General features: G+C 41.9%; 1 protein-coding gene across 2 annotated transcripts in view; it reads left to right on the forward strand.

Moving 5' to 3' along the window:
• The window catches only part of LOC142160964 (alpha-2-macroglobulin-like protein 1), an 81,833-nt gene that overhangs the window by 39,251 nt on the left and 23,870 nt on the right, over positions 1-18,712 (forward strand). For both annotated transcript variants that reach the window (XM_075216111.1, XM_075216112.1), the window contains exons 21-28: positions 531-652; positions 3,599-3,650; positions 3,977-4,051; positions 7,649-7,825; positions 8,493-8,574; positions 13,683-13,839; positions 15,430-15,504; positions 18,423-18,585. In XM_075216111.1, the coding sequence (XP_075072212.1) occupies positions 531-652; positions 3,599-3,650; positions 3,977-4,051; positions 7,649-7,825; positions 8,493-8,574; positions 13,683-13,839; positions 15,430-15,504; positions 18,423-18,585 (903 nt within the window). The remainder of the gene's footprint in view (positions 1-530; positions 653-3,598; positions 3,651-3,976; positions 4,052-7,648; positions 7,826-8,492; positions 8,575-13,682; positions 13,840-15,429; positions 15,505-18,422; positions 18,586-18,712) is intronic.

An 18,712-nucleotide genomic window follows, 5' to 3' on the forward strand; every position in this document is an offset into this window, starting at 1 on the left:
CAGTATTTTAGGACAGAAACTTGGCTGGACTTTGATGTGGCCTTTGCAGTGCACCTCCTACAGATTTCTCACAAATAGAGGCCCGTCTGCTCCTGAGTGTGAAGAGGGGTCGTACATATGATGTGCATTGGGTGCACCATTGTAGTGCATTGGTGCACAACCAAAGTGTCTTCTGGTGTGCATCGGTTGCACTTTGTAAATAAGCTCCAGTGAATGCTATGAAGGTTTTTATGTTTGTTTTCTTTTGAGGGTGTTTTGTTTTCTTATATAATTTAATCATGTAGGTTTAATTGCATGGCTAAAATTCACCCATGAAGCCTTTGCCTTTGTGTCATCCCTAGCTAATTTTTAAAGGCGATGTTGCTAGCCTAATTGTACTTTATTTAATTATAGGTATTTATTTATTTCCCCACAATATCATTTGAAAAATGAACACACTGTGATTGCTTACTGTCAGTAGGGATCAGCTCATGCCACAGAATCCGTAAAATACATTTCACTGCCTGATGTTACTTTTCTTTTCACAATAGGAACTATAAATATCACCATTGGGACAGAGGCTTTGGATACTACTGACCTCTGTGATGGACAAAAGCCTATAGTGCCTAACAAGGGAAAGTCAGACATAGTACAGAGGCGTCTTATAGTTGAGGTAAGTACTTACTATCGAGATCAAATAAAATAAATATTTCTGATATATCATTTCACACGATGCACTAAACTGTTTTACATTTATTAGTTTTACATTTCTGCTCATTCGGCCCTCCCTCTCCCAAGATGCCACTAAAGCTCTTGTCCACTCTCTTATTATCTCCCGCTTGGACTACTGCAACCTCCTCCTTACTGGCCTCCCTCGCTCCCCTTTGCTCCGTTCTCAATGCTGCCGCTCGGCTCATTTTCCTTTCTCGCCGCTCCTTCTCTGTCTCCCCCCTCTACCAATCCCTTCACTGGCTCCCCTTCCCCTACAGAATCGTGTTCAAGCTCCTTACACTTACTTTCAAGGCCCTCTCCAACTCCACTGCTCCCTACATCTCCAGCCTCATCTCCATTAATGCTCCATCCCGCCCTCTGTGTTCGGCCAATGACCGTCGCCTCTCTTCCCCCCTGGTCACCTCCTCCCACGCTCGCATCCAGGACTTCTCCCGTGCTGCCCCCCTCCACTGGAACCAGCTCCCCCGCTCCATCAGAACTTCACCCAACTTGTCCAGCTTCAAACGGGCCTTAAAAACCCACCTCTTCCTTATAGCCTTCAAGTCCCCCACTTAACTGCCCTCCTTCCAGTCTCCCACCTACCTCCCTCCTCGTTGCTCTCCTCTCCCCCCCTCTCCGTCTATGCCTCCGCTCTCCCCCTTCCTCCTCCTACCCTTGTGTCTCTGTCCGTCCTACCTTCCCCTTAGATTGTACGCTCCTCCGAGCACGGCCTCCTCTCCTCTTGTTCTCCACCACCTTAACTCTGCTCTCCAGCTCCCTGTCTCTTCCGTGAGGCCCTTCTACCCCTCTCTCTACCCCTGGGGGCTCTCACCTTTCATCTAGCTGTACTTTGAGCTTTTGAGTTACTGTGCTTTTTGTTAACTGTTCCGTGCTGTCTCACCCTGTACCGTTTCTGTCTGTCCCAGTACGGTGCTACGGATACCTAGTGGCGCCCTATAAATAAACACTAATAATAATAATAATAATAATAATAAAAAGTGTTGTTTACTTGTGTCAAAAAAGTACATCTATACTTGTATAAATTCATTCATGTTGTTTGTTGTTAAACTTACTTAAAGGAGGGTTATTTACTAATATTGTTCAATATTATAATAATCCACTAAGTCCATAGCAACCAATCAGCAATGAGCTTTTATCTGTATAGTGCAATGGAAGCAAATGTCTGATTGGCTGCTATATTTTAAGTGCACCAGTCACCAACATCAAACAAAACATAAGGCCCCTGATCGAAACACATTAAGTAGAGGGCTCCAACTGATTTCATGGCACAATGACATGGGGGTTAAGAGTTTTGGGTAGATATCTAAAAACATTGAACAAATGACTGACTGTGTTTCATTTTCACTTAATGACCTTTCAACTAAATATATTAAAAAATGTTGCTGAGGCAGCTAAGCGTTAAAATACTGACACGGAGCAGTAAACATTACTTACCAGTAAGCAAACTCACACATGTCCAACGAAAATATCCCAGGTCTGGGCTTTCAGTTTCACTGTGCAAAAATAAATTGAGTTAATTATTTAAAATGAACACAAACACACACAAAAACTACATCATATGTAATATGTAGGTTGTATCAGTGCTGGTATGCCATACCTTAACTTCTCCTACTGCTTTTGAACTGCTTTGATTGTAATACTATCAAATTGCATTCACTTACAATTTAGCCAGTTCTAAATTTCCAGTTCGACCACTAGCTTGTTTTAATAACAACGGTACTGCATTAAAAAAAATTATGTTTTATCCCAAGAACAACCTGGCGGTAAGCCCTTTCATAGATTGAGCGAAGTGAAACCAAACCTCTTCTGCCTTGGATAAGCCCGTATTACAGATATAAGATTAATATCACTTCTGTATTACATATACGTTTAATCTGGCTTTTATTGTGTTGCATTTATCAATTTCATCTCACTGCAACTATAAATTACTGTGATTTTTTTTCTGTCGCACTCCCAACACATTGACCAAAGACACTACTCTTAAGTTAAGGGGGTCAATTCTTGGCTAATGTTTTGTAGTTATTAACATTTATTATTTATTTATTTATATCTTGGCTTCATGATCATAAATCCAATGGGGGCATTTCAAATGACACACATTATTGTGTGTAGATGACCATGAGTGTTTGTAAGTCTCAGTGTGACTCAAAAAAATAAATACATAAATAAGTAAATGTATTCTTTTGGCTGGCTTGTTGTTCTAAAACCATGATTCTCACATAGAGTGTGACATGTCCTGTGTTCTAACTCCAGGCAAGAAATAACACTCAGTAGGAACTTGTGAATCTTCACCTTGCTATTTTCAAATGTGCCTACTTAGGAAAATGTGGACATTGTGGAGGCATGTTGGTTACCCTATAATTTCCTTATTGTGCAAATGGTGACTGTGCCTCCTCTCTTCTTCCTGCAATCAGCTGCAGAGTGCGGTCAGTGAGAGGAGTGTTGGGGAGGGAAGAGAAGCTGGCTGGTGGCCAGAAGAACCTTGTCTTTGGTACCTCTATGATGTTACCATCTAAGACAAGGTTCTCACCCTGCCTCATGGAAGGAATGGCCTTGGTTGCTCTTTGCAACAGGTTTATTGCATAACGGACATCATTGAGATTGATTTCACAGTGAGTTCCATAAATAAAGCACCCAAAATGCATACATTGTACAAAAATATCCAATCACACTGACTTTGGTAACTCTACTAGAAGACCATATCTACAGCACTTACACACGGTGAAATGAGAGAGTAAGGAACTTATATGGAATCGTTACACAATTATATGAACACAGTCATAGAGCATCCTATAAACCCAATTCTACAGTGATATGTTGACATAGTTTTTACTGTACAGTGATATGACAACATAGAAATTAAGTAATTCATTTTTTTTGTCCACAGCCAAGTGGACTGCCAGTGGAGAACACTCGCAGCTTTCTCCTATGTGCTTTCGGTAGGTGACTTTGGGTCTCATATTAAACGTACAACAAAAATCTACTTGTAGTCCTAAGCAGGGACAAACTTAGCATTAGGCACAGTCAAGTAGGGACAAAATATTCTGCTCTGTGACAGAACCAGCAAATCTATGGTATATTATCTGTAAAAAGAGGTGGCTCGTGGGTGTGGTGAGGTTTAGGGTGTTAAAGTTTATTTGCCGATTCACTCCTGTAATGTATATCCAACCCTAGCTATGATTGGCTTACCTGGACAAGATGCAAATATTAAACTGTGCTTGTACTCTTCAAATTCCTCCTGAAGTTGGATTATTGTCTTTTGCAGAGTCAGAGAAGATCCAATTGGTCGTACCAGAAAATGTAGTACTTGGATCACAGAAGGCAGAGGTCACTGTAACAGGTAACAATACTTTGCAGTATTTAGTATTCATGTTAATTGTATGCAGGTAAGTTGATTAAGTATTGAATAAAAAGAAGGTCATATTGTTAAATGCAATCAGGTCATGTAACTGATGTTAAGCTAAATGGTTGGGTAAGTTTCCAAAACAAAACATTATTTCACTCTAGCTAAATATTACAATTTGGATGTCAAAAGGATTGACATAGTTCCCAACTGTTACTATTTTCTAGGGACAGTGTCAGGGTTTAAACATTTCTCGTTACAATAGCTCTCTTTATGTAACATTGACAAAATGCATAGTCGCCAATTATCCCCAATTTTTGGAGACATTTCTAGGTTTGAAGATGATCCCTGGAAGACTCAATTCAGTGTCAGTTCCTATTTTATAAACATCATTTAAGATTTATTCAAGTATGCTGTGAATTATTTTATGATCATGTCCAGATCATGTTCTCAGGGTTTGGAATGTATCATTAATTCAGAAACCTCTCCCTGAATTTGTTGATAACTATTCAGTCGGTCCAGTGCTCAAAGTGGGAGTGTATACGGTGGTATGACATACCGCCACTTCTCCAACTGCCTTCATTTTAACACTATCACATTCCATTTACTTACATTCCCATTACATTTTTCTTACCACTACTTTTGCATTTCCACTTCAACCACTGAGTTGGACAGTAGCAATTGTCATTGTTCTTAATCAACATGCTTTATAATTATTATGTAAAGAAGGGATGTTTTTAAAAATTAGGAATGCACAGAATCCAGGATTCAGGACAGTGTTCTGGCTGAATACAAAATGAGCGATAATATCACACATGAGGAAGGTGCACCAATGAGATCCCATAATGTAATAGGGCATCCACTCACGTACATGACATTATATCCTCTTTAACCAGTCTGTGCAGTGATGTAATATACACACCATGGTATTCTGGGGGTGTATAGTTTATTTTTATTTACCTGAAGAGGATCTGGCGGCCATAGGGATGACACCAGAAAGAGAATGAATTGTGATATCGATGACATTTAGTCTGCGCACAGAGTTGTTAACCCAATGTTCTATTGTGTATGTATGTATCTTTACTTTTACCTGTGCCAAATAAAGAATAAATAACATTTAAAAAAAAATACAATTGGAAAGAAGGATAAAATGGTGACAGCAGTAGATAGAGGATGACACATGGTGACAACGGGAGGAAAAGATGGGCACTTTTTTTTTTTAAAGCTGCTAATAGGCTTCACATTTAGTTTGAGGTTTCTCTGAATCCATTGCTGAGGATTCGTCCTAAAATAATGGATTTGGTACAATAGAAGAGGATGCAACTGGAGTGGATGAACAGGTAGCTTCTAGGCTACAATATAACTGCTTAGAATATCCAAGCTTAAAGGGATTTTAATTGTTGTTTAAAAAAAGGCTTATATGGATGATTGTTCTATCTGAATCATTATCTAAGGACATGTCAAAGGACATTGCTAGGTGTTCTCTGTACTGAAGCCTTCTGGTTACTGGTTATGTATAGTATTCAATTATACCATGTCGATACTGTTTCTTTACGTAAGCAGACAATGTCAAACTATAAAATTTCATTAACCAGGAACCATTAAAATTATTTTCCTAAACTCTACTTATCTTAGACACGCATACTGAGCACATTGTACATTTGTTATAAACCGCACGTAACTCGTCTCTCTGTATTCTTGAAGTCAACAAGGAACAGATCTAAATATAGGTGTGATGTTGACTACAGGTGTAGTTTTACTCTGCTCTACTAGACCAGACAATACAGGATACACACAATACCTATACGAAACATAAAATTTACACCTGCAGAAAAAAAATATTAAGCAATCAATGTTACCGATCAATAATATAGTTATTTATGATTATAAATGTACATTTTAAAAAAAAAAAATTCTTATTTCTTTCCTTAGGAAAAACATTTATTAGGATGTCCTTAATGTCTACTTTACATAACGGACATTTTTACAGTTGCACCTGATTGCAGACACATGTTATAGCGTGCATATGAAACTGTCATCACTACTGATCAGGACTTAGACTAGCGCTATAGCTGGGGCAAAAGATACGGAAGAAAAACAAGTAACTTTGAGACGCCCAGAGCTTGATTCATCATCATCATCACCATTTATTTATATAGCGCCACTGATTCCGCAGCGCTGTACGGAGAACTCATTCCCATCAGTCCCTGCCCCATTGGAGCTTACAGTCTAAATTCCCTAACACACACACACACACAGACACACAGACATGTGATTCAGACATGGCTGCGCGCACTTGAGTTTGGCACACCCCTACGGTAAACTGACTACGGCCAAAAGGCTTTATTAAGTGTCCGTTGCATCTGCGTTCACAGCAGCCAGGGTACGTGTATATATTTATATATCCCAGATATGAGCATGCACAGAGTTATTTTGTGTACGATGCGCTCAAAATCGGCAGATACGTCCCTTAATGACTCAGGTCTATTATGTGTATGTCATTATTCTACAAACCTCCACTATTGTTGTTATCTTTTATTATATGGTACCAGTTCCTCAGTATTGTATAACTTCTCTCTAGATCTGCATTTAACAGATCTGTTCCAACTACCTGTCACATATTATTGTATATCTAACAGACGACCTCATGGATAGAATAGAGGCTGCGCACTCTTCAGCATGGTGTCATTGTTGTACCATGCTGTCACTGACGGAAGAAGGGGTTGTAACCAAGCGATTCAGTTCCTCCCCCTATGATCACCTGCTTACAGTATTCAAATTAAACACAGAGTGCTAAAGTCGCAACTGCTAAGTACTTCCACATTCAGTGGTAGGGGGGAGTGAGAGTGGAGGAGATTCCTCTATCTATCACATATCCTCTATCGTTATCCCCTATAACTAAATAGTCTTGTTGAACTAGCTTAAGTGGAATTTTCCTTACCGTGAGTGTGAACATCCCATGTACTAGTAGGCGCATACTCACTGCGCTACGGGGTAACTTTCTTTTACATCATCCAACTGTAAGAGGTTTCAGCACTTTGACTCAGAAATATTGCACTGGATTAGTGTCACAAGCTCAGTTAAATGATGTGTAGGACATGTAAGCAGGTAGTATTTTTCTAAATCACATCATACAAATCTCCCAATACTCCTGTTTGTAGCAATACTGTACTAATTCATAGTCCCTGAAAAAGACGGAGCTTATCTGAAAGTAGGCATCCTCTCAAGTAGATGTAGGTACGATTTACCCCATAGGGTAGGGATTTGGGTGGATCAACACTTTTCCAGTTTGGGAGACATGCACATAAGTAAGGAACTCTGTATATTTCACTCTGTTCCCTTCTATTCCTTCTAACTTCTACTAGTGGGGTTGACTTTTTACAGACTTGTGTTTTTGATGCTTTATTTACAATGTATTTGCTTCTATATGTAAATGACAGTACAGATTATAACAAAGTTAATTATTATTTATTATACTATTTGCATAATACGGCAACTGTTTACCTTTTTTTCTCACTATAAAAAGATAGGTATGACCATTATTAGCTTCCTTTTCCCTGTACAAAACTCTTGCCTGGTCTCTCTATTCTCCAGGTGATATAATGGGGAAGCCTCTGAACCATTTAAATAATCTTGTGAAGATGCCACAGGGCTGTGGAGAGCAGAACATGATATTATTGGCCCCTACCATAGCGGCTGTGACATACTACAGCATCACAGGGCAACTAACTGATGAGATTGTGAGCAAAGCAAACAGATTTATGGAAAGTGGTAAGTACAATTTATAAAGTGTTGACTTCCTGTCATGCTAGAAGAGAGCTGAGCACAGCATTCAAATACCAGTCTCTATAAAATATACAATGCATCAAATCAACCTGTTCGTACAACAGGGTACGTCTACAAACAGGGGAGTCATCCATTCTGTGGACTGAGCCAGTTTTCATGTGAACGCAACCTCGTAGTTTTTGATCAGTGCTGTGTTGTATGCAATAACTAAATAAATAACTAAATAACTAAATATTATACATGGCATCATTTTGCTCCAAAAACGCAGTATTGCATATATCCAAATCTGTCAAATATACCCAAATCTGATATCCAAATCTGTCCATAGAAAGTAATAACAACCATGCCACTTGCAGCCTACATATTCCTCAACCTTTTACTGGACTTGCCTTCATCGGCGAATACTAATGAATCCCATGAGTCAGAAATCTTTGATCAAAATATACTGTATATTATATTCATGTGTAAGTGATATTATATTCTCACTTTTGAAATGAGGCATGTGACCTGGGTTGTTACATAAGAAGTCTCTGCAAAAATGTCAAAGAAGACTAAGGAAAAATACACCTACAAAAGTGTATTGCACATAAAAGTGACTTTCTTCGGTTTCATAATCAATTATGTGATGTTTATGTGGTTCTGTCTTTATCAGGTTATCAGAATCAGCTGAAATATAAGCGCACTGACGGGTCATATAGTGCATTTGGAATGAGAGACGACTCAGGCAGCACTTGGTAAGAAATAATTTTATTATATATATATATATATATTCTAATATATAAATGCTTAGTGGCGTCTGTCTGTCTGTGTGTGTGTGAAAAAAAAAAAAACAAGTTGCAGCGCCACCTGCTGGGCGGAGTTATACACTGACCTACTAAATTCTTAGTGTGTGTGGGAAAAAAAATTCAAAAAGGGCTGAAATTTGGTAGGGCTCAAACTCATTTTCGGGAGGTAATTTTACCTCATGAACACACATGTGTAGAGGCGTGCGTTAGTGTGTGTGTGTGTGTGTGTGTGGAAAAAACTATTTTCTCAGAAAGGGCTCATCCAATTGACCTGAAATTTGGTATACTGAAATTATTTGACAAAAAAATTAGAATAGTCAAGTCAGTTAACTTCATCCCCCCTTCCCCCCGTGGGAGGGGTAGTAAAGGCTAAATTTACGAGTTGAGGGGTCAAACTCATTTTCGTGAGGTAATTTTACCTCATGAACACACATTAAAAAGGCCGCTTGCGTCGGGAAGTAACGCTCTTCCCCTGAGGAGGCCTGGGCTAGGCCCAAATGCATGACAAGAACCTTTTTAAGACCTTAAGTAGCTTGATTTGACTAGAATGCATGAGTATCATGCACGGGTTAACTTGTATATATATATATATATATATATATTTATATATATATATATATATATATATATCACTACCAAAAGTGACTCAGATATTGCCCAGAGGAAAGATGAAGCTTAGAGAGTCTGGATTTGTAAAATACAATGAAGTCATTACATAGCAATGATATGTTTCATCATAATCAGCTATTTATATAGCACCACTAGTTCCGCAACGCTGTACAGAGTACAGAGAACTCACATCAGTCCTTTCCTCATTTGGGTTTACAATATAAATTTCCTAACATACACACAGACCCAGAGAGACTAAGGTCAATTTGTTAGCAGCCAATTAACCTACTAGTATGTTTTTGGAGTGTGGGAGGAAACCGGAGCACCCGGAGGAAACCCACGCAAACACTGGGAGAACATCCAAACTCCACACAGATAAGGCCATGATCAGGATTCAAACTCATAACTTCAGTGTTGTGAGGCAGAAGTGCTAACCACTGAGCCACAGTGCTTCTCATATGCTTCTCTGTATATCTTTTTTCCTTACACAGTGATAAAGGACTAGCATGACAAGTGCAGGTAAAGATCTGTGCATAGTTATATGAAGATATAGATATGTCATAGTTTTGTGGTGATTGTTCATGTGCACATATTTGTATGGGAGATTTGTATGAGAGGTATGAAAAGAATAGTTGGGAGTGACTAAATCAGTGATGAATAACAGTTGGCCCCAGGGCCACATGTAGCCCTCAAAGCCACCACCTGTGACTCCGAGCTCCTATTTGCTTTAATGCCAGATTTGTGTAAAGTGCCTGCTGATATGTTATTACAGATAGGTGTCTATTTCTTTGATTAAATGTATTGTTTTAATTTATTACTGAGGTTAACAGTAATGTGTACCAGGTTGCTGATCACTGGACTTGATGAAGCCATTCTTGATGTTTGCCCTGTGTATTAAGCAAAGAGGTAGATAATTGAGGAATGTCCCTGTGTGTGGTGGAAAAGGATGTACTTGTAGTGTGGGGTGGCATTGTAGCTTTAATGGGAATATTGTGTTGGTTGATATTATTGTGTGGAAGACAGTGTATAATAAAGATTGTAGCAAAGTGCACACATGCAAACTACCATATCTGAGATTGTGAAGGAGGGATGCAGCACCATTCTTCCGCAAATAAGTCACTCAACTAATGCCAGGTTAATGGCGGTGGAAAACCGTTTCAGGTGTTAGTCCAGAATATTCCATAAATGCTCGATTATGTTCAAGTCTGGAGACTGAGCGGGCCATGACAGAATTATTATGTCAATGTCAATTTCATGCTCTTCAACCCATTGGGCGATCTCATGTGCTCTGTAGGAGGCGTTGCCATCCTAGAAGACACCCCATCCTTCACGAAAGACAGGGTGCAGATTATCACTCTATAGTATTAAGTAGCAATTAGCCTTGGCCTTGCTTTCTAAGGAGAATGAATTCACCCAAACCATGCCAGAAAAATGCACCCTACGACATTATAGAACCACTAGAATTATTCACTGTTGGAAACAAGCACTTAAGGCTATAAACTTCTTTAGGTTGGCACCATACATGCTCATCCATTTGTTGAGAACATCACCTTCACTCAAACATTCTGGTCAGGATAGATAGATAGATAGATAGATAGATAGATAGATAGATAGATAGATAGATAGATGTTTTCTAGCCAATATATGCAGAATGCATTCCATCAAATTCATACGCCACATGGCAGTACATTACTCACACATGCACCAATACATGCATACATCACACAAAAGCATGCATTCTGACCAATACATGCAAACATCACCTGTGCTGCTTCTGATCAATACAAGCATACATCACCTGTGTGCATTCTGACCACTACATACATGCAACATACACCTGAGCCTTCTGGCCAATACATGCATCCCTAACATGCATGTACATTTTGGACAATGCATGTATTAAATAAAAGACCATGTATACATACATGAATCATACACACATAAACAATACATGCATAATCATATACACATGTATGCTTGCAAGTACATAAATACATTATACACATATACACAATAACCAAATGCATTGTGCATATGATGATTACATACATAATTCACACATCATCATCATTTATTTATATAGCGCCACTAATTCCGCAGCGCTGTACAGAGAACTCACTCTCATCAGTCCCTGCCCCATTGGGGCTTACAGTCTAAATTCCCTAACACACACACACAGACACAGACACAGACACACACAGACAAACTAGGGTCAATTTGTTAGCAACCAATTAGTATTTTTTTGGAGTGTGGGAGGAAACTGGAGCACCCGGAGGAAACCCACGCAAACACGGGGAGAATATACAAACTCCTCACAGTTAAGGCCATGGTCGGGAATTGAACTCATGACCCTAGTGCTGTAAGGCAGATGTGCTAACCACAATGCCACCGCGCTGCCCCACATAATCAACACGTACATACAAATATAAACATTACATATATGCAGTATTCATATATGCATTCTCCTCACAATATACACACACTGATACTTTGGCTCTGTATACCTGGCGGATGCTGGGTGGACCTGCAGTGTGAGCGGAGTTTGATGACAAGGGGTGAGATGTGCAGGTAGGAGCAGGGATGGGTGAGGGATGGATGTGATGGGCAGGTAGGAGCAGGGATGGGTGAGGGATGGATGTGATGGGCAGGTAGGAGCCAGGATGGGTGAGGGATGGATGTGATGGGCAGGTAGGAGCAGGGATGGGTGAGGGATGGATGTGATGGGCAGGTAGGAGCAGGGATGGGTGAGGGATGGATGTGATGGGCAGGGAGGAGCAGGGATGGGTGAGGGATGGATGTGATGGGCAGGTAGGAGCAGGGATGGGTGAGGGATGGATGTGATGGGCAGGGAGGAGCAGGGATGGGTGAGGGATGGATGTGATGGGCAGGTAGGAGAAGGGATGGGTGAGGGATGGATGTGATGGGCAGGTAGGAGCAGGGATGGGTGAGGGATGGATGTGATGAGCAGGTAGGAGCAGGGATGGGTGAGGGATGGATGTGATGGGCAGGGAGGAGCAGGGATGGGTGAGGGATGGATGTGATGGGCAGGTAGGAGCCAGGATGAGTGAGGGATAGATGTGATGGGCAGGGAGGAGCAGCGATGGGTGAGGGATGGATGTGATGGGCAGGTAGGAGCAGGGATGGGTGAGGGATGGATGTGATGGGCAGGTAGGAGCAGGCATGGGTGAGGGATGGATGTGATGGGCAGGGAGGAGCAGGGATGGGTGAGGGATGGATGTGATGGGCAGGTAGGAGCAGGGATGGGTGAGGGATGGATGTGATGGGCAGGGAGGAGCAGGGATGGGTGAGGGATGGATGTGATGGGCAGGTAGGAGCCAGGATGGGTGAGGGATGGATGTGATGGGCAGGGAGGAGCAGGGATGGGTGAGGGATGGATGTGATGGGCAGGTAGGAGCAGGGATGGGTGAGGGATGGATGTGATGGGCAGGTAGGAGCAGGCATGGGTGAGGGATGGATGTGATGGGCAGGTAGGAGCAGGGATGGGTGAGGGATGGATGTGATGGGCAGGTAGGAGCAGGGATGGGTGAGGGATGGATGTGATGGGCAGGTAGGAGCTGGGATGGATGAGGGATGGATGTGATGGGCAGGGAGGAGCAGGGATGGGTGAGGGATGGATGTGATGGGCAGGTAGGAGCAGGGATGGGTGAGGGATAGATGTGATGGGCAGGTAGAATAGAATGCCAGAGAAGCAAGCAGGAGAGAAGTGAGGGGATAGATCATTGATAGTATGGTAGCAGCTTGGTAGGTATAATAGAGATGCTGTATTAGAAATGTGTTTAGGTATACGGAGTGTGTGCTGTGATTGTTGTATTTGTGGTTAGGAGGAGGAACATGTTCACTACCTGGTCAGTGGTCACATCCATGTCTACATAATGCAAACACTAAGGGCTAGATTTAGAGTTAAATGTGAAGATGCCTCTTTTGGGTATGAGCAAATACACATCTGCACACTCGCATTTCCACTTCTGTCTTTTAAATTGTACACATATTAAGTTACGGACAACCTTAAATCTAGGATATAGTTGCATCCAGAGCCATTCACCATTATTGACTCTAAGTTTATGTATATATATGCAAAATTCAGGTCTCATAGTTCATATTTCAAGGTCTGTGTAACTCAAAATAAGACACATCTGAAAAGGTCGGCTTGTTCATACTTTGTTACATTTGCACTTTAGTACTCCTGATCCGTCTCTCAAAGCGCAAGGGCCTGCAAGCGCAAGTTACGTTCAACTTTAAATACAGGCGCAAGATGTGCGCATGTGTGTCACTTTTGCACCAACACATCTCTTACGTGTCATGCAAGAGCACTTACATGCAACTATACGTCAAGTCCAGAGTGTGTTCTTGCTATGTTACATCCATATTCTCCACATGCAGATATAATATGTCATTTTTTTTCATTTCTCTTAACTCTACCATCTCAGGCTTACAGCATTCGTAGCTCGTAATTTCGATCAGGCTCGCAAGTATATTTATATAGATGTCAAACACATTACGGACGCTTTGAATTGGCTGAAGGGGTTGCAGCAAGAAGATGGTTGCTTTAAAAATGTGGGCAGGGTGATTCACAAGGAGCTCCAGGTAAGAGGAATCCATCATGCCATTAGACTTTCCACTTTCCTACTATCAGATGTCAGTGTTTACATCAGCTTCAGTGTTTATAGTAGTTTTACAGAGTGTCATACTGAAATGTACTAAATATACTAATGTACTAAACTGTCCTACTACTAAAATGAATAAAAATACTAAGGCAAAGAGCCATCAATAGGAAATCAGCTTTTGTAGGTACAATGCCATAGAGAATATTATCCTCCTAAGACTGCCTACACCCAATCACAACACACTTTCCTCGCCTTCAAGCAGGCATACAGCAAGGGTAGCATACACTCCCCTACATGCACACACACACTGATAGCCATGCACCCCTGTTCCCTGCTCTAGCCATCTGCTCTCCTCCTATTTACTGCTGACCCCCCCTGTTCCCTGCTCTAGCCATCTGCTCTCCTCCTCTTTACTGCTGACCCCCCTGTTTCCTGCTCTGGCCATCTGCTCTCCTCCTATTTACTGCTGACCCCCCCTGTTCCCTGCTCTAGCCATCTGCTCTCCTCCTCTTTACTGCTGACCCCCCTGTTTCCTGCTCTAGCCATCTGCTCTCCACCTTATTGCTGACCCCCCTGTTCCCTGCTCTAGCCATCTGCTCTTCTCCTCTTTACTGCTGACCCCCTTGTTTCCTGCTCTAGCCATCTGCTCTCCACCTTACTGCTGAACCCCCTGTTCCCTGCTCTAGCCATCTGCTCTCCTCCTATTTACTGCTGACCCCCCCCTGTTCCCTGCTCTAGCCATCTGCTCTCCTCCTCTTTACTGCTGACCCCCCTGTTCCCTGCTCTAGCCATCTGCTCTCCTCCTATTTACTGCTGACCCCACTGTTCCCTGCTCTAGCCATCTTCTCTCCTCCTCTTTACTGCTGACCCCCATGTTCCCTGCTCTAGCCATCTGCTCTCCACCTTACTGCTCACCCCCATGTTCCCTGCTCTAGCCATCTACTCTCCACCTTACTGCTGACCCCCTGTTCCCTGCTCTAGCATCTGCTCTCCATCTTACTTCTGACCCCCTGTACCCTGCTACATCCTATACAATCATGTCCCTTACATCCCTTTTAGCCCCAGTCTGTTCTGCATCCTTTGTGTCTCCCTTTGTTCTGCTGGTCTCCTCCTTGCTGCTCTTCCTCTGTTTTCTCAACTGAAAATCATATTTATTTTCTGGGGACAGTGGTAATAGCAATTTTCATGTTTTCATTTTACACTCTATTATGTTTTCCTACCACATCTATAAAGCCATGGCGTCTTATGGATAGCGGAGCTGCTACAAGTCTGAGTTGCTATTGGCTAAGGCTCTGTGAAATAGCTATTTCATAAATTCTACTGACTGTGAAATCATGTATGGCTTCCTAATGACATAATATGCATGATACAATCATTGGGTGTTGTATACTATATGTGGAGGTACTATGCGTACCCATGAGATATATGTTTCCTGTCTTTCATCATGAACCAGTGATTAAGGGGGATGAGGAAGTTTGTATTCTATGTATCTGCTGTATAAATATTTAAAACAAAAAAAGATGAAATATATTGTTTTTTCTGACTTTGTCTAATTTCCCCTTGTCTACAGGGTGGGGTGGACAATCAGATCTCACTTACGGCGTCTGTTATTATGACCTACCTACTAATAGGAAATCAACAATATGTAAGTGCCCAGGACTTCTCATAAATTGTATTAAGAATTCTTGCTGTCTCAGATTCTTTTCCTCAATGCAGTATTCTTTTAGTGTTCGACTTCATTTGGCATGTGCCCCAGTCTCTGTGCTTTATTCCGTGTGTTAGAGTGAGTAGTAGGTCTCATGTACAAAGTGCAAAATAGCTGCAATGCTGCGCAAACGCTTTTTGGTGACATCACACGCAAACATTTGTGCCGGTGAATCTAGATTCCCTCCATAGTGTATTGGTTCAGTGGCGCACGCAGGGGATGTTTCTGGTTCTCCAGAAACCCCTCCCCTCCGCGAACCAACGGTACTGTACAGCAGCCGCGGCGTTGTCAAACAAGCGTCCGCGGCAGTGCTGTATTGTAGTATAATACAACACTGCCGTGGATGCTGTAGAATTCAGACTCAGCAGCTCCCTCTCGCAATATATTATTTTTTTTCCGGGGGGGGGGGCGGAAACCCCCCCCTTCTAAACCCTGCGTTCGCCCCTGAGGTTGGTAGAGCAGAAGTGCTAAAATTACACTTTATTTTGCAAAATAACCTAGTTACAATGAGATAAATCGGTGGAGAAGGTTAATTTTGAGTGTTCCTTGTTTTAAGAATGCGGTCATATTCATTATGACTATTCTAAAACGCTTATATTTTGTACCAGCTGGCGAATACCAGGGGGTAAATGTGTCAAGATGAGAGTTTCCGACTGTTTTGAAAAGTGAAGATGTTGCGTATAGCAACCAATCAGATTCTAGTTATCACATTTATTTAGTACATTCTACAAAATGACAGCTATAATCTGATTGGTTGCTATAGGCAACATCTACACTTTCAAACCCGTTGGAGACTCTCAGCTTGATACATTTACCCCCAGGTTCACTATTTTTAATGTGATGCATTTTCAATAGAAAATAGCGCCACAATTTGCCCAGTGAATAAATAGACTGCATGTAATAGTGACAATTCCCATGTTTCATCGCTCTCATTATTAATTTAAACTGTAAATGGGGCTAGACCAAAAAGCCTCTGAAGTGATGTTTTTCGATTGTGTTTTCAAAGACCGTGAAGTAGGCGTCCACCTTCTAGTGTGCTGGCCACACAAGTACAAAGCCAAAGTGACTTGTGGAGCGCTTCTGTATGTCTGAATACAACAATTGTAGCCAATCTGATCATCAAGAATATTAACAGTTGAACCAAGTATTTCGGGGGATGAGAGTTCTGATCTTGTTGAAGGCAGTGATGTGTAACTGTAAATGAGGACACGGCTGCATATGACAGGTCCAGTGTCACAATGTGAGGTAGAAGATGGAGGCAAGTGGGGAGCTAAAAGCTACCAATAGTTTGAGTGGAAGGAGCAGCGTCCTCCAACATCACAGACAGTGCCGCCTACCTCCCAACTTTAAGACCTTTTGGGGGGTATTCAATCGACGGCGGGATCGCCGAAAATCCCGCGCTCAAAGAATATTACCGTTAATTCGGTAATCCTGCGCGTAAATACCGTTAATACGGTAATTTACTCGCTGGATTTCAGCTCGCAGCTCAGGGAGCTGCGAACTAAAATCCAGCGAGTAATTACCGTATTAACGGTAATATTCTTTGAGCACTGGATTTTCGGCGATCCCGCCGTCAATTGAATACCCCCCTTTAAATCGGGACATTAAAGGCCTGATTCATTAAGGCGCGTAAATTCCGATAGATACAGTAGCTTGCATAAAATCGCTCTGTGCATGCCCTAAAACAAACCATATGTGAACACAGCAACGTCCAATTCAAATTCGAGTGCAAAGGCCCCTTACTACAGCATACAATTCCATGGGCAGAATGGGGAGGGGACTGGATGTGTGCACATAGTCAATGTATAGTAAGGTTGTGCCAGCTCCAGCGCACGCAGCGGCGTCTGATTCAAGATTTGCGCATCTCAAGGGTACTTGTTTTATCACCTGCACCAGCTACAGGTCTGGTGCTGACTACTAGTGATGACAGTCACGTATGTAAGTTAGAACATGTGTTTGAAATCAGGAGCAACTGTAAAAATGTATTTTCTGCACAGAAGACATTAAAATCATCCTAATAAATGTATTTTCTGGGGGGGGGGACTAAGAAAAAAAGATTTATTAAAAGGTGACATTAGTGAAATAGTTTTTCTTTTTTGTGCATTTTGTTTATACTTTATAATCCTCATAGAGAACACCTACACCCATATCATCATCAGTTATTTAAATAGCGCCACTAATTCCGCAGCGCTGTACATCATTCACATCGGTCCCTGCCCCATTGGACCTTACAGTCTAAATTCCCAAACACACACACACAGACAGAGAGAGAGACCAGGGTCAATTTTGATAGCAGCCAATTAACCTACCAGTATGTTTTTGGAGTGTGGCAGGAAACCGGAGCACCCGGAGGAAACCAACACAAACACGGGGAGAACATATAAACTCCACACAGATAAGGCCATGGTCGGGAATTGAACTCATGACCCAGTACTGTGAGGCAGAAGTGCTAACCACTAGGTCACTGTGCGGCATGCACACAACAAGGGATGTGGCCATGTCACTTTGGAGCATGCTCAGAGGTTCCCTAAAAACACCCCTTCACTGCTGCGTGCAGCTGACGCTGGTATGACGGTCACTGAAGGGCGTTCTTCAGAAACACAACCCTCTCCTGGGATTGGGACAAAAGTACCGATCTGCGGGGCGGCCCCTCAAATTGGAACTAACCCTCCTAAACCAGGACAGCTGGGGCTATGGGGACGTGAAGCTCCTGTTAAACTGGTGCAGCACGATTTTGGTGTCAAAAATATCTCTACTTTATACCACCACTTTTTTCTTCTCTTTGCCTGAGTTTCCTTCCTAATGTGACTTTTTCCTGATGCATCATCTTCCCTTGTGTCTTACCCACACCATTGCAGGATGACGTAATAAAGAATGCAGAGAAATGTCTGGAGAAATGCATGGAGCCACAAAGCACTACCTACACTAAGGCACTGTGTGCATATGTCTTTACTCTGTCTGGTGGCACAGAAAAGAGGAAACAACTTTTGGAGGAGCTATATAAAGTAGCCATACAAAAAGGTACTTACACTGGTGTCTTTAGTGGGAGATTACAAGTGCATGGACATTCACCAAGTCAAAAAACATTGTAATGTAAGTTAAAAAACAAACTGCATTACTACTTAGGACCACCAGGTGGCAATACAGT

Source organism: Mixophyes fleayi, chromosome 6 (genome assembly GCF_038048845.1).
Source record: "Mixophyes fleayi isolate aMixFle1 chromosome 6, aMixFle1.hap1, whole genome shotgun sequence".
Lineage (NCBI taxonomy): Eukaryota > Metazoa > Chordata > Amphibia > Anura > Limnodynastidae > Mixophyes > Mixophyes fleayi.